The following is a 27,821-nucleotide window of genomic DNA, read 5'->3' as shown; positions in this document are numbered from 1 at the left end:
TCACAGACCGATGAGACGTGAAACTTCATACAAAATGATTTGACCATATGGCTGTGTGTAAACTATCAGCCAATTATATCCTGACTTTCCTAAACAGAAGTGAAATTACAGCCTCAACCTTTTTTTTTGACACCAGTGGTCCCCACTCATTGTCCAAATATAGAATTTGCTGCCTTAGCAATTGGGGCTATATAAATGAAGGTGTGATGCAGGGTGTCTTTATCCTTCACTGCCCTGCATTGTAAGGTAAGTGTTTGCCACCAGTCTCCAGGTTTACTGGAAGGATATTGACTGTACTTTAATGTTGTTTGTAGCAGCTGCAAGTGTGGATTACAGAGGGACTTCATTCTCCTGGATTCACTGCATCCCTAATTTAAAGGGAACTCACATTGCAATATTGATAATGAGAAGCCTGCTGAACAAATAGGTTATGGAACAAACTAGCCTGTGGCTTAGGATGTTGAAGAATTACACCACAAGTTGGCTGCAATACTAACATATTTTTCTGTTCCTCTTCTGCTTACATCTGGTTTGGACTCCTCCTTTCTCTCACCCTCAGGGGTGGGGTTTTTTTGATTTTTAAGAATCTTATGACTACCTAGGAGTCATGGCAGGTTCTGTAGCAAATCCAGGTGTTTATGTAATGCAGTAACACTGGTCTGCATTCCTAACTTATACTCTCCAATGTTCAATGCTTACATCTGGTTTGGATTCCTCCCCTCTTTACTCAAGGGCGAGGCTTCAAAGCTAGTCAGAAGTTTTAGGACTACCTTGGAGTTGTGACTTGGCTCTATAGTAGATCCAGGATTTCATGTAGGATTTTATGTAGTTCAAAAAAAAAAAGCCAGTGGCTAAACTGAAACAGCTCACTTCCCCTTGCAAGGTGGAAGAGTGAGCTCCAAAATGTCCTACACATAATTTATTAGCAACTCTTTTCTGTTAAATAATAAATAATGGAAATGAATGGGAAACTAAATAATTTGGTAGCTGGTGTTGGGGGTATATTTTACTACCTGGATTATTGTTAGAGCAGTGCATAAGAATATAACAAAAGTAACTTATATATGTTACAAAATGACATCATCATTTATTTGTGTGTCTCCTGGAAAAGGTAGCAGCCATTTTTATTTGAATGTGCGCAGCTGAAGTTCTCACTCTTTTTCAGCAAATGAATTGGCTGTTCTTCTCATTCCAAAATAGTTTTTTAAATGATTTTAATTATTGTTATTTTACATAAATTATTTTTTTTAGGTTCATTGTCTGGCCAAAATACATTTTACATCTGGGAGAAAGGTTGAAGGTAAGTTGTGGCTTGCTAGTTCCATTCAATAGCTATTTTTTTGCCACCTAGGAAGCAAGTTCTGCAGTAAAATTCTGTAGCACTATCTCACCAAACTACCAGAGTGTGTGTAATCTGGCAGTATTATGGCAAAAGAAAGTGGCAAGATCTTTAATGATCCAGGATCCACTTCTGGGTCATGCAGTGACCTCTTAAAACTCCCGATGGAGGTCTGCAACTGAGGGATCTTCACAGTTAATTATTTAATATCATATTGGATGTTAATCACTTAGGGGCCGATTCACTAAGGGTCGAATTTCGAAGTTAAAAATACTTCGAAATTCGACCCTCGAATTGAAATCCTTCGACTTCGAATATCGAAGTCGAAGGATTTAGCGCTAATCCTGCGATCGATCGATCGAAGGATTTTTCGAACGATTCGAAGGATTTTAATCCAACGATCGAAGGAAAATCCTTCGATCAAAAAATCACAGGCAAGACCTTCCCCATAGGCTAACATTGACTTCGGTAGCTTTTAGCTGCCGAAGTAGGGGGTCGAAGTTTTTTTTAAAGGGGAAGTACTTCGACTATCGAATGGTCGAATATTCGAACGATTTTTCGTTCGATTCGTTCGATTTCGTTCGAATTCGAACGAATTTAACCAATTCGATGGTCTAAGTACCCAAAAAATACTTCGAAATTCGAAGTTTTTTCATTCGAATCCTTCACTCGAGCTTAGTGAATCGGCCCCTTAGTATTTCTAAAACTGTGGGTCTGGCCTATATAATGGGACCTGAAAGAGCCTGAAGGTCAGTTAAGGTGAGAATTGGTGAGAATGACAAATAACCTCACACACAGAGGAAAATCAGTGATCAAAATGGGTGACCACTTCAATGTCCTAGTGATATAGTAAGACAATATCTGAAGTTGAGAAAAGTCTCTAAAATGTTCAGCATTGTACAATTCCTATTTATTTGTCTACTAAAGCACATTTTGCCTCCCCAAGGCTGTTGTGGAGGTGCGTAAAAAGTTGTAGTGTTGTTTAACAACATTTATTTGGGGATGCAGAAGGTTGTTGGGTTTTATGCTGTCCATCCATGTTTTATAAAATGCATTTCTTAATATACTTAAAACAATGCATGATTCCTGGATAACATTATGATTATGCTATTCATTCAACTTCATATATTTCATCTAATTTCTCTGTGCATATCTGCAGGAAAGCAGCAACCATGAGTAGTGACGCTGAGATGGCAGTTTTTGGGGTAGCTGCCCCGTTTCTCCGAAAGCCAGAAAAGGAGAGGATTGAGTCGCAGAACAAACCATTTGATGCAAAGACATCTTTCTTTGTGATCGATCCTAAAGAGATGTACGTTAAAGGCATTGTTCAGAGCCGTGAGGGTGGCAAAGCTACTGTAAAGAAAGAGGATAATACCGTAAGTTAATTGTCTATATTAACGTTCTGGTAGAATAATTCAGAATTACATTTTTTGCAAAACGCAAACTTATTTTGGAGATAAAATGCATCTGTGCATGGGAGTTTAGCTTAAAAAGATCCATATCCATGATAAAAATAGAAATATACATATATGCCCCTTGATGTGGTGCAGAAGCACATCTTATGACATATCCACATTAAAGAAGAAACAATCCAAAATTAACAGAAATAATATTGTGTCATTTTGTTTTATAAGACTGTAACAGTGAAGGACGATGAAATCTTCCCTATGAACCCACCAAAATTCGATAAAATTGAAGACATGGCCATGATGACCCATTTGAACGAACCGTCTGTCCTATACAACCTCAAAGAGCGCTATGCAGCCTGGATGATCTACGTGAGTCTTTCTTGTTCTTTAGCAATTCGGTTTAGTTCATGGTGAGTTCATTTTGCTGGATAAGAACTCATTGCATAATTGGGGTTCTGAAGGGTCTAATAATAATTTAGTGGGAGCAATAGTATTTCATTTAATCTGGCAATTTTACTTTTGTCTTCATGGTAGCTTTAAGGAAATGACAGTCTACTTCAGCAGAGGTATCCATTTATAGAGAGAAAGTAATGGGGCTCAATATGATGTTTCAATTCACAGACCTACTCTGGCCTCTTCTGTGCCACAGTCAACCCTTACAAGTGGCTTCCCGTGTACAACCCAGAGGTGGTGGCAGCCTACAGAGGCAAGAAGCGTCAGGAGGCCCCACCCCACATCTTCTCCATCTCTGATAACGCCTATCAGTTCATGTTGACAGGTATTGTATGATATATGTTTATTATATATATATATATATATATATATATATATATATATATATATATATATATATTATATTATAAAAATATTCGGGTACACTTGGATGTTGCTTTCAGTGGCATAAAAGCAGGTGCTTATATTTGAATTCCTGGTTTGGAGGCAACTTTTGGTTGCATAAAAACCAGGTGTACTGTCAGATAGAGCTGCCTGTCCACATAGGGCTAACAAATAGCCACAGCCGTTATTTGGCATAACTAGGGAATTTTTCATAGTTTTATTGCACCCCAACTCTTTTTACATTAGAACGTGGCTTACTGGTAAAAAAAGGTTGGGGATCCCTGCGCTAAACAGTGTTATTGCCATTCAATGTTGTTTAGTATATCACCCTATCGATATCTAATGGATAAATAAAACATTTGTTGATTGCTGACATTTCATCTTATTATAAAATATGTATATGTTTTCATTACAGATCGTGACAATCAGTCTATCTTGATTACGTAAGTACACTGTGCTATTTGACAGTATAATGTGGGTTCAACTTGCACTATAAAGTGGCAAGTGAACAGGATCAAATAATTTATAGTTTTAAAAAATAGAAATACAAATTCCTCTCAGATTTATGGTAGATTTTCTAAGTAGGCAGAACTCATTTTTAATTGAACTGCATAATAACTGGTTTGTGTATTGAACCCTCTAATGAACATTTGTGTTCATTCAAAATGGATACTTGCTTTAAATAGCCAAAATGGAATTCAAGCAAAATGATGATCCAGTTGGTGAAATAACTATAAAGTGCAGTGAGTTTGTTACTATTTGTGGTTTGTTTGTATGGGCACGGCCTGATTTTTTTGGGTATTTTAAGTGAATTAATTAAAAGTGAAGTTGTAATGTGGGTATTAATTTGACTACACATGTCTACCACCTGAACTGGTTTGCATTAGAGGGAGGGGAAGTGCCCTTGACTTTCAAGGAACACTATCTCCATTACCTCATTAGTGTGTTGTGTTATATTTAGAAATCACAAATTTGCGGGTGAGAAAATTATGCTGGTTAATTTGCTCGATCAGACTGTGAGTATATCTATAGGACCTCAACAACTTTTTACCTGGCAATGTTTTTTATTAGTGGTTTTCGTGGTTTTTTCAATTTTTAGAGCTTTTAAAAAAGAATCGATTGTCTATTTTTAGTAAAATGGGTGTCAGGGATAGGTAGGGGGTGCTCAGGAGGAGAAATAAGGTGAGTCCTTCAGGCAGGAGTTATACTGTGCTGAAAGGAACAGAATGACGAGGGCGAAGAGTCAGGGTCAGACTAAATAAATAAGAAGTGGACGATGTACTAGATCAAAAGGACCAGGACTCGAAAGGGACGGTGAGGGCAAAGACCAGGACAAGAGAGAGCAAGACAAGACAGGATGGAGCAGGGGAAGATTAGGGCTAGACAGAGCAGAACAGGACTGGAAAATGATTGACAAAAGCAGACAGAAGCTGAACAAGAACAAGGCAAGGCCAGGGAAGGAGCAGAATCAGATCACGAGGCAAAGCAGGAAGACTGGAGCACAGAGCAGACAGGACTGGAGCAGGAGGACTGGAGAGCAGAGAGAAAAGGGCAAGAACCAGGAGCAGGGAACAGGACATGAACTAGGCAAGGCAAGAAATATACAGGTAAACCAGAACAGGGAAACAAGAGTTAGGGGCAGTGCCCCAGTGCTCAAATTAGGTCAATGCTCAGGCGATGGTGGTGAGGAGGGTTGGCCTTATATAGGGCAGGGTATGTCCTGATTGACTAACCCCAACCCACCAATTAGGCTGCTGCTGGGAATAGGCTGCAAAGGCCAGGTGATAGATAATGAACAAGCCTACTAGCTGCTTACCTGGCCCAATGGTTAAGGCATAGAGCCAAAAACCCCCAAGGTCCCAGCAGAGCCTTCCAATAGGCCCCTACAAGTCTCGGAAAATTTGCCACCAGATATTCAGAATTCTTATGTTATTATAAATAAAACATACACTTTTTTTAATGGTAACATCTCCTGTACTTTAGTGGAGAATCTGGGGCTGGAAAGACTGTGAACACGAAACGAGTCATCCAATACTTTGCAACAATTGCAGCTATTGGTGACAAGAAGAAAGAGCAAACATCAGGGAAAATGCAGGTTTGTAGCTACATTTATTTTAAGTAGCTAAAGTGAAGCCTTTCAGATTCTTTTGTCGGTTCAAACTACACGTTTTATCTAGGTTTACCCTCAGCTTGCTGCCTGGTTACAGATACTTAAATACATTACCCTGGGATTGGTAACATTTTATAAGACATAGTGGATGAACTTTCTCCTAAAATTTCTTGATAATTAGACACCATCATCTGCTACTTTATAGGTTCTTAGAGGAGCCAGTCACAAACTTTGGAAAAGTATAGGAGAAGTCAATACACACAAGACACACACACTCATCAAGTTCAAATCCTAACTCTTCCAAACTTGTATGTATTCATACAAAAAAACCCTACTATTAGACTCAAATTCCTTGGGAATTGTTATAGTGTAGCATTAAAATGTATGATGGATCACTATTAATAATATTTGTGCAGTCACAATCCTATATATGGACTGCTCCATACTAGAGACAAGAAGGAGTTGAGGGGGGTTATGCTTTCCCCATGATCATCTAGAAGGTAAAATGTGGCTTCATGATTATCTTTTTGTTCGTCAAAATCAACTGTTTTAGTAAGTACATATTCAAAAGTCATATAACTCTAGTCTTAGTTGGAAGGGTGTACAAAATGACGTATTAAAATGGAGATTTATTTAAAAAAAAGAGGAGAATTTTTCATTTATTGTTGTATTCTATTGCAATCTTTGTAGGGCACCCTGGAGGATCAAATCATTCAGGCCAACCCACTGCTGGAAGCCTTTGGCAATGCCAAGACTGTGAGGAATGACAACTCATCCCGTTTTGTAAGTCAAGCTTTTGTACTTATTATATAATCATCCCCATGCGCTATGAAAGTGATGCACAGTGTAGGAGAATGCATTATTATCTGCTAGAATATTGTAGTGTCCTTAAAAAATGGTAAAGAACGTAATTAATATAATGTACAGAAGTTGCAACTATTTATGTAAATATTTAAAGTAATATGTCCTGCTTAATATTTAGGGTAAATTCATCAGAATCCACTTTGGCACCACTGGAAAGCTGTCTTCTGCTGATATTGAAACATGTAAGTTTCACTAGAATTAGTGAAAAAAATATGTTGCAAAAATGTGCTGCAAAATTTTGTTCATGTTGTTCTTTTATATTCAAACCAGATCTGCTGGAAAAATCCAGAGTAACATTCCAGTTATCAGCTGAAAGGAGCTACCACATCTTCTATCAGATCATGTCTAACAAGAAACCAGAGCTTATTGGTAGGTTGCTGCCGGATTCACATTATAAAGCATTTTTTAAAATAAATAAAAAAATTCCCATTTGTGTTTCTTCAGTTATCTGGATAAAGACAAATAGTATGGAAGCTCCCATGCAAATATTTTTTTCAATATATAAAAAGCTGGGCTGAACTGTTAAATTATATTGATTCTAGAAATGCTCTTGATTACCACCAATCCTTATGACTTCCCATTTGTGAGCCAAGGGGAGATTACTGTAACCAGCATTGATGACCAAGAAGAGTTGATGGCTACTGACGTAAGTTCCTCATATAAAACAAATAAGCTGCATTAGGGGAAATCCATTTGTGGGAGGAAAGTTCAGAAATCATTGGATATTTTGTTTCACAGAGTGCCATCGACATCTTGGGTTTCAACCCTGATGAAAAAGTTGGAATTTACAAAATGACAGGTGCCGTCATGCACTATGGTAACATGAAGTTCAAGCAGAAACAGAGAGAGGAACAGGCTGAGCCAGATGGCACAGAAGGTTAGAAAACTGAATTTTATTGTATTAGATGATAGAATCTTACTCTTATACATAATATATTCTAGCACAGTCATCTCCAATCAATGTCTTTCCAGCTGATTAACTACAACTCTTTGAAGTCATTGCTTATCATGATATTTACATTTTCTTGCAATTTTTTTATTTTTATTCAAAACTGTATTACAGTGGCTGACAAAGCTGCCTACTTGATGGGCCTGAACTCAGCAGATCTACTAAAGGCTCTGTGCTACCCTAGAGTCAAAGTCGGCAATGAGTATGTCACAAAAGGTCAAACTGTCCAGCAGGTAATTTCACTGTAAAGGGCTGCAGATATAAGTAAAACCTATGGTTTGATATAGTAATTACAATGTAACTCTGCTTTAGGTGTACAACTCTGTTGGAGCTCTGGGCAAGTCAGTGTATGAGAAGATGTTCTTGTGGATGGTCTTAAGAATTAATCAGCAGCTGGACACTAAGCAGCCAAGGCAGCACTTCATTGGCGTCTTGGATATCGCTGGCTTTGAAATCTTTGATGTAAGTATTGAATATCAAGTAAGCTTATCACTTATGTTGACGTATAAAGTGTTATAATAATACATTATTTTCAATATCAGATGAACAGCTTAGAGCAGCTTTGCATCAACTTCACCAATGAGAAACTGCAACAATTTTTCAACCATCACATGTTTGTCCTGGAGCAAGAGGAGTACAAGAAGGAAGGGATTGAGTGGGAGTTCATTGACTTCGGCATGGACTTGGCTGCCTGCATTGAGCTTATTGAGAAGGTACAACATTTCTACATACTTTAGGTTAAGGGGGTTGCTCACCTTTGAGATAACTTTTAGTATGATGTAGAGAGTAATATTCTGAGACAATTTGTAATTGGTTTTCATTTTTTATTATTGAAGGTTTCTGAGTTATTTAGCTTTGTATTCAGCAGCTCTTCAATTTGCATCTTAAGCAATCTGGTAACTAGGGTCCAAAATACCCTAGCAACCATGCATTGATTTGAATAAGAGGCTGGAATATGAATAGAAGAGGTCTAAATAGAAGGATCAGTCATAAAAAGTAACAATAACAATACATTTGTAGCCTTATAGAGCATTTGTTTTTTTTAGAAGGGAGTCTGCAAAGAGTCAGAAGAAGAAGGCAAATAACTATAAAACGATACAAAATAAATAATGAAAACCAAGTGAAAAGTTGTTTAGAATTGGCCATTCTATAACATAATAAAAATTACCATAAAGGTGAAACACCCCTTTAACATCAGAACAAACATAGCTTTTGACTATGGTAGTATTTTATGTGGTACCTTACATTAGACATTATGGGGCAGATTTATTAAGGGTCGAAGTGAAAATTCAAATTTAAATTCTTGAATTTTTTTTGGTCACAACTCTCAAATTCGAATTGTGAATTATCCAAACTGAATTTGAATTTCGAGATTTATCATACTCTGGCCCTTTAAGAACTCAAATTCAACTATTCGCCACCTAAAACCTGCCAAATTACTGTATAAGTCAATGGGAGAGGTCCAGGGATCAATTTGGTGATGTTTGTAGCCTTCCTGACATTCAAATTTTTTAAATTTGAATTGAGTTTTTATAATTCGATTCGAGTTTTCAGGTCAGTTAAATTCGTTTGAGTTTAAAAAAAATTCTGTGTTATTAATAAATTTTGACTAGTCGAATTTATAGGAGTTTAGGGGAGTTTAAAAAAACTCACATGAATTGGAATTTTGACCCTTGATAAATGTGCCACCCCATGTTCATCTGTTATTAGTATGTTTTTTGTTAGAAACTTAGTAGTGATAAAAAGGTTTGTGTCTTTTTCTGTAGCCAATGGGCATTTTCTCTATCCTTGAAGAGGAGTGCATGTTCCCCAAGGCAACAGACACTTCATTCAAAAACAAGTTGTATGACCAACATCTGGGCAAAACAAACAACTTCCAGAAACCTAAACCAACGAAAGGCAAAGCTGAGGCTCACTTCTCTCTTGTCCACTATGCTGGGACAGTGGATTACAACATCAGTGGTTGGCTTGACAAGAACAAGGACCCACTGAATGAAACTGTCATTGGCCTCTACCAGAAGTCTTCTGTCAAACTGCTCTCCTTTCTCTACTCTGCATATGCTGGTTCAGAAGGTAATTTTTAAGTGAAATTTATATTACAGAAAATCATGTTCTAATTTTTTCAGACTGCAGTTCATCATACATTGGTTTGCTTAATCTCACCTTTCCAAATTTAAAATAGATCAGGTAAATATTGGAGGACAGTCCTTAACCAAATATAATCTCATTTCTTTTCAGGGGAACAGCTCATTATTACTCCTCAAAACAGCACAATGCCTACTCTTTTGTGTAGGGCAAATGCTGTATCTAAATTCTCGAGTTACTTTTACTAATACCAGTATTATGCATGTTACATAGTTACATAGTTAAATTGTGTTGAAAAAAGACAAAGTCCTTCAACCCCTCCAAATGAAAACCCAGCATCCATACACACACACACCTCCCTGCTCTCAGATACATTATATATACCATAGCTATACTAACTATAGAGCTTAGTATCACAATAGCCTTTGATATTATGTCTGTCCAAAAAATCATCCAAGCCTTTCTTAAAGGCATTAACTGAATCAGCCATCACAACATCTCCCGGCAGTGCATTCCACAACCTACCGTTGTGGAACCACCTACGTTGCTTCAAATGAAAGTTCTTTTCTTCTAGTCTAAAGGGTAGGGATGTAGCGAACTGTTCGCCGGCGAACTAGTTCGCGCGAACTTCGACTGTTCGCGTCCACCGCAAGTTCACGAACGTCGCGCGACGTTCACCAATAGGCGTTCGCGTCAAAATCGTTCGACCATTCGATCGCTAAAATCGTTCGATTTTCGTTCGATTTGAACGAAAATCGTTCGATCGAACGATTAAAATCCTTCGATCGTTCGAATCGAACGATTTTCGGATGTTCGAAGTTCGCGAACAGTTCGCGAACTGTTCGCATTTTTTGCCGGTGTTCGCGAACGGCGTTCGCGAACACATACTCGGCGGTTCGCTACATCCCTACTAAAGGGGTGGCCTCTGGTACGGTGATCCATTTTATGGGTAAAAAGGTTCCCTGCTATTTGTCTATAATGTCCTCTAATGTACTTGTAAAGTGTAATCATGTCCCCTCGCAAGCGCCTTTTTTCCAGAGAAAACAACCCCAACCTTGACAGTCTACCCTCATAATTTAAGTCTTTCATCCCTCTAACCAATTTAGTTGCATGTCTCTGCACTCTCTCCAGCTCATTTATATCCCTCTTAAGGACTGGAGTCCAAATCTGCACTGCATACTCCAGATGAGGCCTTACCAGGGACCTATAAAGAGACATAATTATGTTTTCATCCCTTGAGTTAATGCCCTTTTTTATGCAAGACAGAACTTTATTTGCTTTAGTAGCCACAGAATGACACTGCCCAGAATTAGACAACTTGTTATCTACAAAAACCCCTAGATCCTTCTCATTTAAGGAAACTCCCAACACACTGCCATTTAGTGTATAACTTGCATTTATATTATTTTTGCCACAGTGCATAACCTTGCATTTATCAACATTGAACCTCATTTTCCAGTTTGCTGCCCAGTTTTCCAACTTAGACATATCACTCTGCAAAGTGGCAGCATCCTGCATGGAAGCTATAGTTCTGCACAATTTAGTATCATCTGCAAAAATAGAAACAGTACTTTCAATGCCCACCTCCAGGTCATTAATAAACAAGTTGAAAAGCAAGGGACCTAGTACAGAGCCCTGTGGTACTCCACTAACAACACTGGTCCAATTAGAAAATGTTCCATTTACCACCACTCTTTGTAGTCTATCTTTTAGCCAGTTCTCTATCTAGGTCCAAATACTATGTTCCAGGCCAACATTCCTTAATTTAACCAGCAACCTTTTGTGTGGCACTGTATCAAATGCTTTAGCATCCACTGCCATCCCAGAATTGAGGTCTCTACTTACCTTCTCATAAAAAGAAATGAAGTTAGTCTGGTAAGATCTATTACGCATAAAACCATGCTGGCACAAACTCATAGTATTATGATTTGCTATGAAGTCCAGTATATTATCCTTTATTAACCCTTCGAAAAGCTTTCCTACCACTGACATCAGACTAACTGGCCTATAGTTTTGAGGCTGAGAACGGGATCCTTTTTTGAATAGAGGCACCACATTAGCAATTCGCCAGTCTCTCGGCACTATGCTAGATGTCAACGAATCCTGAAAGAGTAAAGAGGTTTGGCAATCACAGAGCTAAGCTCGCTAAGTACACTGGGATGAATACCATCTGGCCCCGGACCTTTGTTAATCTTAACATGTTCTAGTTTCTTTTGAATTTCTTCATGTGTGAACCATGCATCATTAGTTGTATTACTAGAATTGGGACTATTAAGAAGGAAACCTTCACTTATTGGTTGCTCATTTGTGTAGACAGATGAAAAATATGAGTTCAGAATCTGCGCTTTTATTTTGTTTTCATCAACCAGCTGACCCCCCTCTGATAGTAAGGGTCCCACCCCTTCCTGCTTCATTTTTTACTATTAACATATTTAAAAAATAATTTGGGATTTCATTCTTCCAATTGCAGATACTGCTGGAAAAAAAGGTGCTAAGAAGAAGGGCTCATCTTTCCAGACTGTGTCTGCCCTTTTCAGGGTAACTATTTAAGTCTTTTCTTCAGTTCAACTTTGTAAAGCATTTTACTGAATATACAACACTGAAGTCTCTTATATCAACTTTCTACAGGAGAATCTGAATAAGCTGATGTCCAACCTTAGAAGCACTCATCCCCATTTTGTACGTTGTTTAATCCCCAATGAGACAAAGACTCCAGGTAGGTGTATTAGAAATGGTGTTCACTGAGTACAATGTAGGTTTGGTGGATAACAGAAATCAGAGAAATATCCTATTTTGTACAATCTTTAATTATCTTAATATCCATTAAGTTAGATGTAAGCTGCTTTGTTGACTATATAGATCTAATAATTTATTTTTATTTATTTAATTTTTATATTTGCTTCAATTAAAAAAAAGGTTTACAATGTATGAGAAAAACAATGGATGAGAAGTTATTTTCTAAACTAATGTACTCATTAGCTTAGAAAATAACATTCTCTGATGCTTCCTTTATTTATATTTTTAGGGGTAATGGACCACCATCTGGTCATGCACCAGCTGAGGTGTAATGGTGTACTTGAAGGTATCAGGATTTGCAGAAAGGGATTCCCAAGCAGGATCCTCTATGGTGATTTTAAACAGCGGTACAGCTCTTTCCATATCATATTATAATTATACTATACTTGTATGCACTATGAGCACTTTTAGACTTTTATCAGTGCCTTATCTCTGCCACAACTATTTTAATTGCATAGCAAAGAGAGTCAGTAAACGCACACTGACATGAAGAGAGAAATGGTGCTGAACCCCAGGGATTGATCCATTAGCTACAAAAATAATTGGACAAATAGAAATTTGCACTGTTAAAAATCTTTTATTGATTATTATACAAAATAGCTAAATCCTCAATGCATATACAGTGCCTTTTTTTGTAAATGTGTGTTGGTTATAACAGAAGATTAACTGAAAGTACACTTCAAGAAATCAAGAAAATATATTGTAGAATCTGCAAGCACTAATAGTGTATGTCTGAACATAAATCTCAGTCAAAATAAATAAGAGAGAACATATAAGTTATTAATGACAGATCTAGAATTATATGCATAATATTTTTACACAAGACTCTTTTAGAGGATCAATACAATTTGCATTCTGACACAGTTACAAGATCCTCAATGCAAGCGCTATCCCTGATGGACAGTTTATTGACAGCAAGAAAGCTTCAGAAAAACTTCTTGGATCTATAGATGTGGACCATACCCAATACAAATTTGGACACACAAAGGTACCTTTTGTTATACAATATGCATTGAGTTTATGGGGTATACATATTTTCCCATTTTCCATATCATGTTTTGAATTCTAGGTGTTCTTCAAAGCTGGTCTTTTGGGTACCCTTGAAGAGATGAGAGATGAGCGCTTGGCCCAACTGATCACTCGTACTCAGGCCATGTGCAGAGGTTTCCTCATGAGAGTTGAGTTCAAGAAAATGATGGAAAGAAGGTATATTTTCATGAGAACCTATATCATAATGAAAAATATACATTTAGGTTTAATACTGATGGAAAGTGCTTCATTTTCAGAGAATCTGTCTTCTGCATTCAGTACAACATTCGTTCATTCATGAATGTCAAGCATTGGCCATGGATGAAGCTTTATTTCAAGATCAAGCCTCTCCTGAAGAGTGCGGAGTCTGAGAAAGAGATGCAGAACATGAAGGAAGAATTTGAGAAGACCAAGGAGTTGCTGGCAAAGGAAGAAGCAAAAAGAAAACAGCTGGAGGAGAAGTTGGTCTCCATTCTTCAAGAAAAGAATGACCTTCAGCTCCAAGTTGCATCCGTATGTACCTTTGGTTTTTGTGTAACATCACTCTTAATGTGAAAGGATAAATGTGACGTTCAAAATTTTTTTTTAGGAAACAGAGAGCCTGGCAGACGCTGAGGAGAGATGTGAAGGCTTGATTAAAGCCAAAATACAACTGGAGGCCAAAATCAAGGAATTTAATGAAAGACTAGAAGATGAAGAGGAATCAAATGCAGAACTTACAGCAAAGAAAAGGAAACTGGAGGATGAGTGTTCTGAGCTGAAGAAAGATATTGACGATCTTGAGCTGACATTGGCCAAAGTTGAAAAAGAGAAACATGCCACCGAGAATAAAGTAATTTTTTGATAATTCCTTGCATTGTGTAGAAGATATCTTGTTTAGAAAAAATTAATTTATGAGTTAGATGTGTAGGCATAAGCACTATTAAAAAGCAGTGAAGAAACTATGTATAAATGTACATTTATTTGTGTGTATTATACAAATGTATTAAAATATGTTGTTTAAGGCAAACATAGTGATAACAACTATACAAAATCTTTTTACTGCCATGTAGGTTAAAAACCTTACTGAAGAAATGGCTGTTCTGGATGAGACCATTGCCAAGCTCACTAAAGAAAAGAAAGCTCTCCAGGAAGCTCACCAACAGACCTTGGATGACCTGCAGGCTGAAGAAGACAAAGTTAACACCCTGACAAAAGCAAAAACCAAACTGGAGCAACAAGTTGATGATGTACGGATATTAATGTTAGGTGATTACAATAATTATGCTGTCATAAAAGCCATTTATTAATCGTTGACATGTTTTATGTTTCTTCAGCTTGAGGGATCTCTAGAGCAGGAGAAAAAGCTGCGTATGGACATGGAGAGGGCAAAGAGAAAGCTGGAGGGTGATCTGAAGCTGGCCCAAGAGTCTTTAATGGACTTGGAAAATGACAAACAGCAACTGGATGAAAAAGTAAAAAAGTAAGGCAATGGTTTTACTCCAGACATTCCCCTGCATAACAGAGACAAGCGCATACAAACAGGATTAGTATACATTTTCAAAAAAATAAATACTAATTACTTTTTTACTATGTTTTGCAGGAAGGACTTTGAAATAAGTCAGTTGCAGAGTAAGATTGAAGATGAACAGGTACTTGCTTCCCAGTTGCAGAAAAAGATTAAAGAACTTCAGGTACATCTCATATGTTAATAACATATTTCAAATAGTTTGCTAATCCGTATAATTAATTTAACCAAAGAAGCTGCAGATTGATTCAGATCACATGAGAAATTAAGTAATCTTTTAATTATTGTCTTTATTGCTTTATATAGGCCCGCATTGAGGAGCTAGAAGAAGAAATAGAAGCTGAGCGTGCAGCACGTGCCAAGGCTGAGAAGCAAAGATCTGATCTCTCCAGAGAACTTGAAGAGATTAGTGAGCGCCTGGAAGAAGCTGGAGGTGCCACTTCTGCTCAGATTGAGATGAACAAGAAACGTGAAGCAGAATTCCAGAAGATGAGACGTGATCTTGAAGAGGCCACTCTGCAACATGAGGCTACAGCCGCTGCTCTCAGGAAGAAGCACGCTGACAGTGTTGCTGAGTATGGGGAACAAATTGATAGTCTTCAAAGAGTCAAACAGAAGCTTGAAAAGGAGAAGAGTGAATTAAAGATGGAGATTGATGACTTGGCCAGCAACATGGAATCTGTCTCCAAAGTAAAAGTATGTAAATTTACATGGTTATTATGGAAGATATACTGTAAATGTGTGTGGATGTGTAAATGCTAAATTTATTTTACTTTTTAAAGGCAAACCTGGAAAAGATGTGCAGGACACTAGAGGACCAATTTAGTGAAATAAAGACAAAAGAGGAGGAACACTTGAGAGTCATCAATGACATCAATGCACAGAGAGCTCGTCTTCAGACAGAGAACGGTAGTTTATTACAACAAACTTACCTTATAATTAATGGCAAAACCAATGTGTTCCTATTTCTCACTTGCAATGTCTTCAATTAGGTGAATTCTCGCGTCAGTTGGAGGAGAAAGAATCTTTGATTTCTCAGCTCACCAGAGGCAAACAGGCCTTTACCCAGCAAACCGAAGAACTGAAGAGGCAACTGGAAGAGGAAACAAAGGTAATTTTAGGTTCTTATGAAGTTTCAATAATACGATAATATACAATTCATTATTAATTTGCTTGTTTGTTAAGTGCAGGCAATTTATTCTCTTTCATTTTCATTTGTAAAGGCCAAGAATGCCCTTGCCCATGCATTGCAATCTTCCCGTCATGACTGTGACCTGCTCAGGGAGCAATATGAAGAGGAGCAGGAAGCAAAGGCTGAACTGCAACGGGCCTTGTCCAAGGCCAACAGTGAAGTGGCTCAGTGGAGAACCAAATACGAGACTGATGCAATACAGCGTACCGAGGAACTGGAGGAAGCAAAGTGGGTTGATTTTAAGAATGTTTTTAAGAGAGAGATAATTTTGTTTTAAAATCTAATTCAATGATATTATTACAATTTTAAAAATGCAGTTGTTATATTTTGCAAAGATAATGCTATAGTATGCCAAGTTAAATTTAAAGGAACAGTAACACCAAAAAATGAAAGTGTTTTAAAGTAATGACAATATCATGCAAGTGTTGCCCTGCACTGGTAAATCTGACCTGTTTGCTTCAGAAACACTACTATCGTTCATATAAACAAGCTGCTGTGGAGCAATGGAGGAAATTGAAAAACGGCTATATGGCACAGGTTAACTAATGGATAACAGATAACACCATTAGACAGACAGAGCTTATCTTCTATCTGCTGTGTAATCTGAGCCTTTTCTCCTTTGAATGTCTGCCCCCATTGCTACACAGCAGTTTATTTATATAAACAATAGTAGTGTTTCTGAAGCAAACACAGCAGTTTTACCAGTGCAGGGCAACACTGCATTATATTTTCATTACTTTAAAACACTTTTATTTTTTTGACGTTACTGTTCCTTTAAGTCCTATGTGTCGCTTTAGCTACATTATTTCATAAACTGAGTTTTTTTTTGATGAACATTTTGGATGTTGCTGTTTATGGCTTGTTCTTCAACAGTGTGTCACATAAAATAATTTTTCATAACACTGAAAATAATGTTGCTTCTTATTATTTCTTACTGCTTGGCCTACAGTCATGATATTTTTTGTTCAAACAACAGAAAGAAGCTTGCTCAGCGACTCCAGGAAGCTGAAGAGCAAATTGAGGCCACCAACTCAAAGTGCAGTTCTCTGGAGAAGACAAAGCAGAGACTTCAAGGGGAAGTTGAAGACCTCATGGTGGATGTAGAACGTTCAAACGCTGCTTGTGCAGCTCTTGACAAAAAGCAGAAAAACTTTGACAGGGTATTTAATTTGTTTTAATTTTGACCATTAGTAGTGTAGCATCAGTGATAGTAACCACTTGTTCCATTCCAAGGCCAATATGTATTAAAATAGTAGTAAAGTGTACATTCTTTCTACTTAATTCTAAATAATAAGATATTGGGAGATTCTGAGAACTACAAAATATTAATGTAGAGGACACACAACATTTATGAATAATGTTGTATACAGGTGTTGGCAGAATGGAAGCAGAAATATGAAGAGTGCCAGGCTGAACTTGAGGCTTCTCAGAAAGAGTGTAGGTCCTTGAGCACAGAAGTGTTCAAGATGAAGAACTCCTATGAAGAAGCCCTAGACCAACTAGAAACCTTAAAGAGAGAGAACAAGAACCTTCAGCGTAAGAATTCTGACTTGATATTCAGACCATACCTCAAAAACCAACAGCCAATTTTGTATGATCCAAGTATATGCTCAGATTTCCAGATTATTTTTCTTTTGTTGATACAGAGGAGATCTCTGATCTCACTGAACAGGTTGCAGAAAGTGGGAAAACCATTCACGAGTTGGAAAAAGCCAAGAAACAGATTGAGAGTGAAAAATCTGATCTGCAGTCATCCCTTGAAGAAGCCGAGGCAAGTAGAGTGTGACAAAGAAATAAAAATATACTGGAAATGAAACTAGGATTTTAAAAATTATTCTTAAATACTTTCAGGCATCCTTGGAACATGAAGAAGCTAAGATTCTACGTATTCAGCTTGAACTGACCCAGATTAAGTCTGAAATTGATAGAAAGTTGGCTGAGAAGGACGAGGAGATTGATCAAATAAAGAGGAACAGCCAAAGGGCACTGGAATCCATGCAGAGTACCCTGGATGCTGAGATAAGAAGCAGGAATGATGCACTCAGACTAAAGAAGAAGATGGAGGGAGATCTGAATGAGATGGAAATCCAGCTAAGCCATGCCAACCGACAAGCAGCAGAGTCACAAAAACAACTCAGGAATGTGCAGGGACTGCTTAAGGTAGATTGTCAAGATTATTGCACTTACTTTATTTTTGCATTTTAATCAGCTCTGTGAGCTGCCAAGTGATATTGTTGCCTGTTTATATAGGATGCGCAACTCCACCTTGATGATGCCCTTCGGGGAATTGATGATCTGAAGGAACAACTAGCAATGTCTGAGAGAAGAAATACCCTCATGACAGCTGAAATTGAGGAGATGAGGTCTGCTCTGGAACAGACTGAGCGTGCACGCAAAGTGGCAGAACAAGAGCTCCTTGATGTCACTGAGCGTGTACAGCTGCTCCACTCACAGGTATAGTTAAAGGACTTTTTCATTGGACCCAAAGTTCATTTATTGACCTTTGACTTGATGTTCATACATATGTTGTCCTTCATTCCCATTTTCTGACATTTATTGGTTTTCTAGAACACCAGCCTTATCAACACCAAAAAGAAGCTTGAAACAGATGTCTCTCAGCTACAAACAGAAGTTGAAGAGGCTATCCAAGAATCAAGGAATGCAGAAGAAAAAGCTAAAAAAGCCATTACTGATGTAAGTCTTATACATTGTTATCATGTTTTAGCTCCTTGTTTTGCATTTTGATACAAAGTTTTTAGTTTTAGACAGAAATTATAAATCGAATCTACATTGTGCTAAGTGTGAAGATGTATTCATGTTAGCAACTTTCCACTTAGACATTACTATATTATTATTATTATATCTTAGAAATAAATTAGAAATAAATGAATTTTCTTGATCACCTCAGGCTGCCATGATGGCTGAGGAACTCAAAAAGGAACAAGACACCAGTGCTCATCTTGAACGTATGAAGAAGAATCTGGAGCAGACAGTTAAGGATTTGCAACTTCGTCTAGATGAGGCTGAGCAACTAGCAATGAAAGGAGGCAAGAAGCAGCTCCAAAAGTTGGAGGCCAGGGTGAGTTTGCATTTAGTAAATTACCATTGTGTCTCAGAGGGCAATTCTGATAGATGTTTGGAAGAACCATTTTTCTGTCTGCTCTAGGTGCGGGAACTGGAAAATGAACTTGATGCTGAGCAAAGGAGAAGTTCTGATGCAATTAAGGGTGTCCGAAAGTATGAAAGAAGAGTGAAGGAACTTAGCTATCAGGTAAGTTGCACTAGGCAAAGATAAAATTGAATAGGAAAGAAGTTAATTAAAGGGATTCTGTCATGGGGAATGCATCGTTTTAAAGTGTCAGTCCAGCAGAATCCTGCATTGAAATACATTTTTGAAATGAGCAAACAAATTTTTTAATATCTACTTTTAAAAACTGACATGGATCTGGACACGTTGTCAGTTTCCTAAGTGCCGTCAGCCATGTGACTTATGCTCTGATAAATGTCAGTCACTCTTTACAGCTACACTGCAAGTTGGAGTGCTATCCCCCTCCTTCCCCCCATCAGCAGAACAATGGGAAACTAACCAGATAATAAAATTGCTCCTATTTCCCACCTATTGGTACAGTATATATATGAGAACAGCACTCAACAGTAAAAATCCTAGTCTTTCTGAAAGCATGTGACCAGGCACATTGATCTGAAATGGCTGCCGATACACCAATATTACAACTAAAAAAGAAATTCATTGGTTCAAGAATAAAATGTTAAAAGGTAGACTTAATTACTTGCAATGTACACAATGTAATTTAGTAATACAAACTATACCATAAAATCATGATAGAATCCCCTTAAATGATATCTACATGTATTACATTTTATATATCTAAATTGATTTGAAAGAATTTTAAGCTCAGGATTTACATTTCTTGAGTGAAAACATATTTGATGATAGGATGATCATGTAATTTTATATGGTTTCATTTACGTATAGTCTGAAGAAGACAAGAAGAATGTGTTCAGGCTTCAAGACTTAGTAGACAAGTTGCAAATGAAGGTGAAAGCTTACAAGAGACAATCAGAGGAAACTGTGAGTATTATTAGTTTGATCAAAAGCTGGACCTATTCTCATTCCTTTATATAAATAAATAATCCCTGATCTTATCATGTACACAAGACAGAAATCCAAGACAAACAGAATATAAACAAAACTCCAATGTTTTTAAAATTCCATGTTTTTAAAATTCCATGTTTGTCTACATAATAGAGACCCTTGTCAATAGGAGAATTACGGTTGTCATACAAAGTCATAGTGCATGCATCTGGAGTTCAGGTATTTTTTATAAATTTGAATCATTACTCAAGGATCGAGTTAACTCTTTACAGAATTTCAATTCCTAATTTGTTACCATGTTACACTTTCTTACATTATAGTAATTGTTATCAGATACAATTGCATGTAGAAATGATTTACTATAATTATACTATATGATCACTATAATATATTAGTAATAGAATAATGTATCCGCCTTTTGTAAAATATACAGATAGTATATGTCATTGAGGTGTTCCATGACCATATCAAAGGCTGAGTGCTTTTATACAGGTCATGGAACTCTAGGGTGACTTCTAATATCCATGTGCTTTACAACATAGGGTGCATTATATATTATTATGCACAAGTTTCAGTGAGTCGTGTGATATAAATGACATCACCAAGCACCAATTATAACTAAGCACCATTTATAGAGTGAATAAAGTACCCCCTCTGGTAAATTATAAGGATATTATAAGTTACCAAGGAGTTTCATGACCATATAAAAGTGCGAGGCTGAAGGCCGAGTGTTTTTATACAGGTCATGGAACTCCAAGGTAACTTCTAATATCCTCATATTTTGCAACTGGGGGTACTTTATTTATTATAATACACAAGTTTCAGTGAGTCATGTGACAGAAATTACATCACTACTCACAGTTTATAACTGATGACATCAGATCAAACAGTACGTTTATAAGGATATAATTTACAAGATATTCATGGCTTTTGTATATTATAAAAATTTAATACACAAAAGCCATGCATATCCTGAAAATTATATCCTTATACATGGTGCTTAGAGATGTCATCAGTTACTATCAGGGCTTTGTAATGTTATTTCTGTCAAATGACTCACTGAAACTTGTGTATTATAATAAACAAAGTACCCCTATTGTAAAATATAGGGATACTATAAGTCACTGAGGAGTTCCATGACCATATAAAAGCACTCGGCCTAATCATACTGTGTATTATTATTGTATAATCTAAATAAAGATATTCACAGGACCCCCCTTTACATCCCTTACAATTGTCACCAACATTGCTCAGCCTAAGGAAAAAAATTTTTAAGCTTTGAAGAAATAAGGCCAAACATTAAAAAGAATCATTAGAGGCTATAAAATAACTATCCAGGGTAAACAAACCAGTAGTGCACTGTCATACCTCCCAACATTTGAAAAATGTAATAAGGGACAAAAACATCTGCCATATGTAGCTTGGTGGATTTTTACCATACTCATTATGTGGCCACATCCCGTTAACAATACGCCCATTCACTATCTATATATATATATATATATAACTGTATTTTCCTTCAGGAGGAACAAGCCAATGTACATCTGTCCAGGTTCAGGAAAACTCAACATGAACTGGAAGAGGCTGAGGAACGCGCTGATATTGCAGAATCCCAGGTCAACAAGCTTCGTGTCAAGACCCGAGAGGTTACCAAAATCGTGAAGATTGAAGAGTAACCAGGTGATTGAGCAAAAAGCCAAAATATTGGTAACTTGTTTTTAAATTTACTTCATCAAAAAAATCCCAACTTTTAAGTTAACTAAAGTAATCTGCACTGAAGTACGTGCATGCCCAATAGACACTTTTTTTTTGGATTTTTGGGGAAATCTCACTATATTCTTCCAATTATTTGATCCCCCCCATAAAATATTTGGACTAACACAGAATTGAATACAGACCGCAAAAGTCATATTAGCATTTGAGCAAAATTCCCGAAATGGCATCCAATTAGTTCAATAATTTAAATTTATATCACATTAAATGATAGGGTTTGGTTTGGACAGATGAACCCAAATCCAACACTGGGCTGAACTGAATCCTGTATTTAGTGAATCCCTGGTAATAGTTCCCATGATTCCACTTAGATATCTACAACAAAGTTTTGCTTTATGTGCTTTTTTAATAATGTTCATGTAAGTTGTACTCAGTTTACTGTTTTGTTGTCTGATCAATTCTTTTTTCTACTTTCCTTTTTTAGAAAGCAAAAGAGTGAAACCTGCACTGGCTATTTGCAAAATTTCATACAATATGGACTTTTGCATAATTAAACTTTTTTTATGTATGTAGTTGTATTTGTAGTTTCAGTATGCAAATAAATCCTTTTAGGGTTTCATCATATTGTCTGATCTTGTATTCATTTTTAGTATTTCTGAAGACATTTTATTGATGTATTTTTAATAAGTCTTCATGGGTTTAAACTGGCTTATTTTGCATTACACCATGTGAAACCTATCCTGGGTAATTAAATCCAATCTCACATGGTCAGGAACAATAGGAAAGACAAAGCATTACAAAGCACTCTGATGGAGAAAATGTTTCTCTAGTTCCCAAAACTCCATCTTGTTATTAAGAATAATGCAACCCAAAACAGCACAAGCCACTTTGTCAGCACTTTCAAGAATTGTGTCTGTTCTTCCTATCAGAAACACAAAACACATGAACTCTTTCATAATTAAGAAAATAGATTGGGATTTGCCAACTTCTACAATCTACATTATTTAGAAGTTGAAATAAAGAATATAGATTTTAAGGCAACATTTTAAAATTGGTGATATATGAATTGATGTTGAAGTCCCTATAAGGTTATACTTCATTTGTTATTTAAATATTTTAACACAAGTAATTGTCTCCATGACTGGGCACAATGGTATGTAGATATAAATCTTTAATAATTTTAAAAAAACTTTTAAAAAGTTTAAGATTATACAAATAATATGGTACAGTTTGGTGTTTCAGGTGTTTTAAAAAACATATTGTGTATTTCAGGTATTTTTACATTATTAAAAATAAAATTAAAAAAAAAGTCACCCAAACATCAAAAATAAAATTAAAAGTATTTAAATGAATTACACCTGTTCCTTTAAATATTATTTGCCAACTAAATCACAACTAATTATTAGGGTTTCAACATTTTATTTATATGGATCTTATTATTTGTGTCCATTGTTTAGTTAATTAGAACAGTGTTGAAAATGTGATTTATATTATTTATTATTTAATAAAGGTCATTACCAGTTTTTTAAACACGAATGGCAGTAATTCAAAGATCTGAATATAAAATGTATAAAAATAGGAATATCTCCAAAAGCTCTAAAAGTTTGCGTTTTTCAGATAATTACTAGCAAAAAAAAATCCAAAAACCTTTATGTCTGAATGGCTAAAAAAAAGTTCAATAGGATCAGTGCAGCTCCCATTGACTTTTACTTGGAGAAGTTTTGTATTAGAGTTCTTGGTTTTTACACTTAATAAACAACAATTTTTTAGAGTTTAAGGGGGTTATTTACTCTGAATTTATCCCATATTTTATAAAAAAAAAAACCACAACCAAACTCCCATGCCCAATTTGACCTTATTTATTAATAAAAAAACTCAAAATAATCGGTTTGGGAAAAAACATGATGAAATCGAGCGAAAACCAGAATCGAGTTTTTCAGACTTAGTTCATGAATTGCTCAATTTTGGGGGGTTTTGCCTGAAAACCCTGAATTGTCTGGATTTTATGGCTAAACTCAACACAAACCACAATATCTTCAAATTGAGATTGGTGCCTCTACCATTGACTTATACAGGACCATGACAGGTCTGACATAGCAGATTTTTGGATTCAGGCTTTTTGCAGCATCATGGTATAATACATCTCAAAAAAAATTTAGGGTTTTTTTCCCCACAAAAAAATGCAAGTTTTTCCCCCAAACAGCCAGACCAGATAAATTCAAGATTTAGTAAATAACTCCCTTAGAGAAATTTAGAAAAAACTTTTAGAGAAAAAAATACAATTTGTGAAAAAAAGGAAATGAAATATTAGTAAATAGGCCTCATAGGACCAAATGTTATACTGTGGTGACAACAGGCAAGGCCTCTAGATTGAAGGTGCATTGCATTTCTATTAAGAAACACAAGCAAAATTCATACACATGAAACCTACTTGTATTGTATTTAAAAAGTTATCATATTGAGATTGCAGTATTCCAATCATTGCCAGAAAAATATTCTATTGTGAAACACCTAATAAAGATTGATGTCACTCCATACAAAATATTATAAAGCCCAACTACACAGTTAGCCCTGTTATAAAAGATAAAAGGAAGACAAGGCACCCTCCAGAAACAGGAAGACAATAACCACCAAGACTTTAGAATGTAGGGATGGCAGTCTGTCCCTTTTCTCAAATACCAGCAAAATTCCAAGAGTTTCCTTTAGATTTAGATGAAGCAGCTAAGGGTTACTATATGTTTGGGGTAATTACTGTGCAGCCCTCACTGTCCTAAATGTTTCAATTTTTCTGAAATAGAAACTTTTTCAATCCTACAGTATTGCAGACTAAATTGTACATGTTGACCAAAGTGTAAATATAAGTGTAATTTCTGTAAAGGTTGTGGACAAAACAGGCTCAACACCGCAGAATCTTTGCTGCAAGGTTTATTCAACACAACATGTTTCGAGCATTGTGGCTCTTTGTCAAGTGTTCACAAAGACAAAGAGCCACAATGCTCGAAACATGTTGTGTTGAATAAACCTTGCAGCAAAGATTCTGCGGTTTTGAGCCTGTTTTGTCCACAACCTTTACAGAAATTACAGTCTATTGGCTTCTAAGTCGGACAGAAGCAGTGGCACAGGCAAGTAATGGTGTAATTGGTATCAACTTATATTATTTCTGGTAAATATAAGTGTGTCGGTTCCAAGCGGAGAAGTCTGGACCAAGGAGGAAGCTTTAGGGCAAAGTCCAAGTTTGCGGTAACCAATAGGGATCAGGAGTAGTCGTAGTCAAAATCCAGGCAGTAGTTCAATTGGCAGGCAGAATAGGAGCAAAATCAAGGTTCAGGCAAGGTCAAAGTCCAGCAATCAAGTTAGGAAGAATTTAGGAACAGCCAGGAATGCAGAAAACAAATCCAGTGTCCTGGGCTTCCTTTTATTTCAAATTTGATGCCAAAACACAGCGTCATGACATCACGCATTTGTGTGCTGACATTGGCATGCCGGTGTGACCATGGGTCCAGCCATCTTGGATATGGACTCGCTGCAGACGGGAGTGCCACAGCATGCTCTTGACAAAGTGTTTCTAAACTACATCGAAATCTCCATTTCAACACGTAGGGGCCCATTTACTTAGCTCGAGTGAAGGAATAGAGGAAAAATAGTTTGAATTTTGACTGTTTTTTTTGGCTACTTCGACCATCGATTGGGCTACTTTGACCTTCGACTACGACCTTCGACTTCGAATCGAACAATTCGAACTAAAAATCGTTTGACTATTCGATAGTCGAAATACTGTCTCTTTAAAAAATTCTTCGACCCCCTAGTTCGCCACCTAAAACCTACCGAGGCCAATGTTAGCCTTTGGGGAAGGTCCCGATTTGAAGGATTTAATCAGATTTAATCGGATCGGAATCGGATTATTCCTTCGATCGTTCGATCGTAGGAATAGCGGTAAATCCTTCGACTTCGATATTCAAGATATTGAGAGAACAGAGTAAACCAACATTACATAATGGAAAAATTATTAGAATAAATATAATAAAGAGTAATAAAGATGTATGCATTATATATATCAACAACACCCATACGAGACAAGATCATTTTAAAAGGTAACATAATAACATAGTAATTTAGGTTAAAAAACAGACACACATCTATCAAGTTCAACCTTTTTACTCTATTTTAACCTGCCTAACTGCTAGTTGACCCAGAACTCCAATTCCAGGTAAGGTAAACTCTGGGTTGTAGTATTTTTTGTATACAGAGTTGCATTGCATAAATGATGATTTTTATAGATTTTAATAGGGCTGCACCAATATGCAACTGTCACCATGTTAAGCAACAGAAGGAGCAGATTTCTCAAAATGAGAACCACAGAAAAATTCACCTACTTTTTATTTATTCCTATGGGATTTTTAGAAGCATATTTATCAAATAGTGAATTCTAACTTTCACCTATGCCTCTAAAAATCCCATAGGAATGAATAGAAAGGGTTTGAATTTATCTGTGGTGAACTCCAATGTGATGCCATCCTTGGATATGCCTTTGGGGATATATGGATGTGCATTTCTCCGAGATGACCCTTAAACCGTTTTCTTTTTGCCATCACAAGAAATGACCTGTCTACTTATGGAAACATTGGGGATATCACAAGATAGCTAGATGTAAAAATGAAAAATATGTAGTGTCTTTTTAATATGACAAAAAAAAATAAAATAACTAGGGCACATAAAAATTCACAAGTCAATGAATTGAACATTTAAGTGCAGAAATTAGAGCTCACTAAACCAAAATAAATCCTATGGGATTTTTAAAATTGTATTTATCAAATTGTGAACTCTACCTTTCATCCATTGATAAATACGATTCTAAAAAATCCCATTAGATTATATAGGAAAAAAGTGGTACACTCTAAGGGGGTTATTTACTAAACTCGAGGTTGCATATAAGTCAATGGGAGAAGTCCCAAAGATTTTTTTTCGTGCAATAATCCAATGTTTTCGAGTGGTAATTTTGATAAAGTGTATTAATAAATCAGCTGAAAAAAACGGTGTGGATTTGGTCGGAGTTAGTGATGGGCGAATTTGCGCCGCTTTGCTTCGCCGAAAAATTTGCGAATTTCGCGAAATGGCAAAAAAATTTGTCGAAAATACGCCGGCGTCCAAAAAACGGCTGCCTGCCTTCAATTTTTTGTGACGCCGGTGAATTTTCACCAGAGAATTTATTCGCTGGCGGTGAATCGCACAAATTCGCAGGGAATTCGCGCCTGGCAAATAAATTCACCCATCACTGGTCGGAGTATTTTTCAGAAAATATTGAGATAAATTCTAACTTTGATAAATAACCTAACCTTAATCTCATAATTTGATAAATATACCCCTTTTTATTTATTCTTTATTACTTTCTATTTATTTAATCTAGGTGCTCCCGTCTGCGGCGAGTCCATATCCACCAATCTCTTTCCCCGTTGATAAAATCCCACAGGAATGAATAGAAAGTGGGTGAGTTTTTATGTGGCGAGCTCTAATTTCACAGTTTGATAAATCTTCCCCTAAGTGGTCCATCCAGAAATCTCTCTCCCTCCCCATGATAAAGAATAAGGAGGACTATGCTTTTTTTTGAAGTGTGACATGAAAAAGTAAGTTACAAAGTTATGATTTAGATGCAAAATAATTACTGTTCCACTTGAAAATGGGATGATTTTGAAATTAAAGTAACAATAATACAATACAGGCAAAATTGTATTAGTGCAAAATATTTAAATATAGAAAAAGAGCAAGAAAAATATGTTATTAAAAAGAATAACATCTGCCTATGTCTGTCTGCTTCTTGTATTGCTCTTTTGCTCTGTGTCTATTAATCCCAGAGAGCGAGAGAAGGTTTCTTACCTTTGG

At 36.5% G+C, this 27,821-nt stretch overlaps 1 protein-coding gene across 2 annotated transcripts; it reads left to right on the top strand.

Moving 5' to 3' along the window:
• Positions 1 to 22,566, top strand: LOC108701197 (myosin-4). 2 transcript variants are annotated; one of them, XM_041576780.1, is made up of 41 exons: positions 1 to 246; positions 1,252 to 1,300; positions 2,499 to 2,715; positions 2,974 to 3,117; positions 3,370 to 3,526; positions 4,001 to 4,028; positions 5,569 to 5,680; positions 6,386 to 6,478; positions 6,678 to 6,741; positions 6,830 to 6,928; positions 7,102 to 7,205; positions 7,298 to 7,436; positions 7,623 to 7,741; positions 7,821 to 7,970; positions 8,051 to 8,221; positions 9,275 to 9,581; positions 12,064 to 12,131; positions 12,222 to 12,309; positions 12,619 to 12,736; positions 13,254 to 13,377; positions 13,459 to 13,595; positions 13,676 to 13,931; positions 14,008 to 14,250; positions 14,471 to 14,647; positions 14,735 to 14,880; positions 15,001 to 15,091; positions 15,232 to 15,621; positions 15,708 to 15,834; positions 15,918 to 16,036; positions 16,149 to 16,345; positions 17,094 to 17,277; positions 17,488 to 17,653; positions 17,764 to 17,888; positions 17,969 to 18,277; positions 18,368 to 18,571; positions 18,686 to 18,811; positions 19,026 to 19,196; positions 19,284 to 19,388; positions 20,112 to 20,207; positions 21,755 to 21,911; positions 22,429 to 22,566. In XM_041576780.1, the coding sequence occupies exons 3-40, from the start codon at positions 2,512 to 2,514 to the stop codon at positions 21,905 to 21,907; spliced, it is 5,811 nt and encodes a 1,936-aa protein (XP_041432714.1). In that variant the 5' UTR covers positions 1 to 246; positions 1,252 to 1,300; positions 2,499 to 2,511; the 3' UTR covers positions 21,908 to 21,911; positions 22,429 to 22,566. The 2 variants fall into 2 exon arrangements, with proteins under 2 accessions (XP_041432714.1, XP_041432715.1); XM_041576781.1 differs by having other exon boundaries at positions 21,755 to 21,938.
• Positions 22,567 to 27,821: the final 5,255 nt, after the last annotated feature.

This window comes from Xenopus laevis, chromosome 9_10L (genome assembly GCF_017654675.1).
Source record: "Xenopus laevis strain J_2021 chromosome 9_10L, Xenopus_laevis_v10.1, whole genome shotgun sequence".
NCBI lineage: Eukaryota > Metazoa > Chordata > Amphibia > Anura > Pipidae > Xenopus > Xenopus laevis.
Note: the sequence above shows the minus strand (reverse complement) of the source record. Positions and strands in the feature narration are given on the sequence as shown.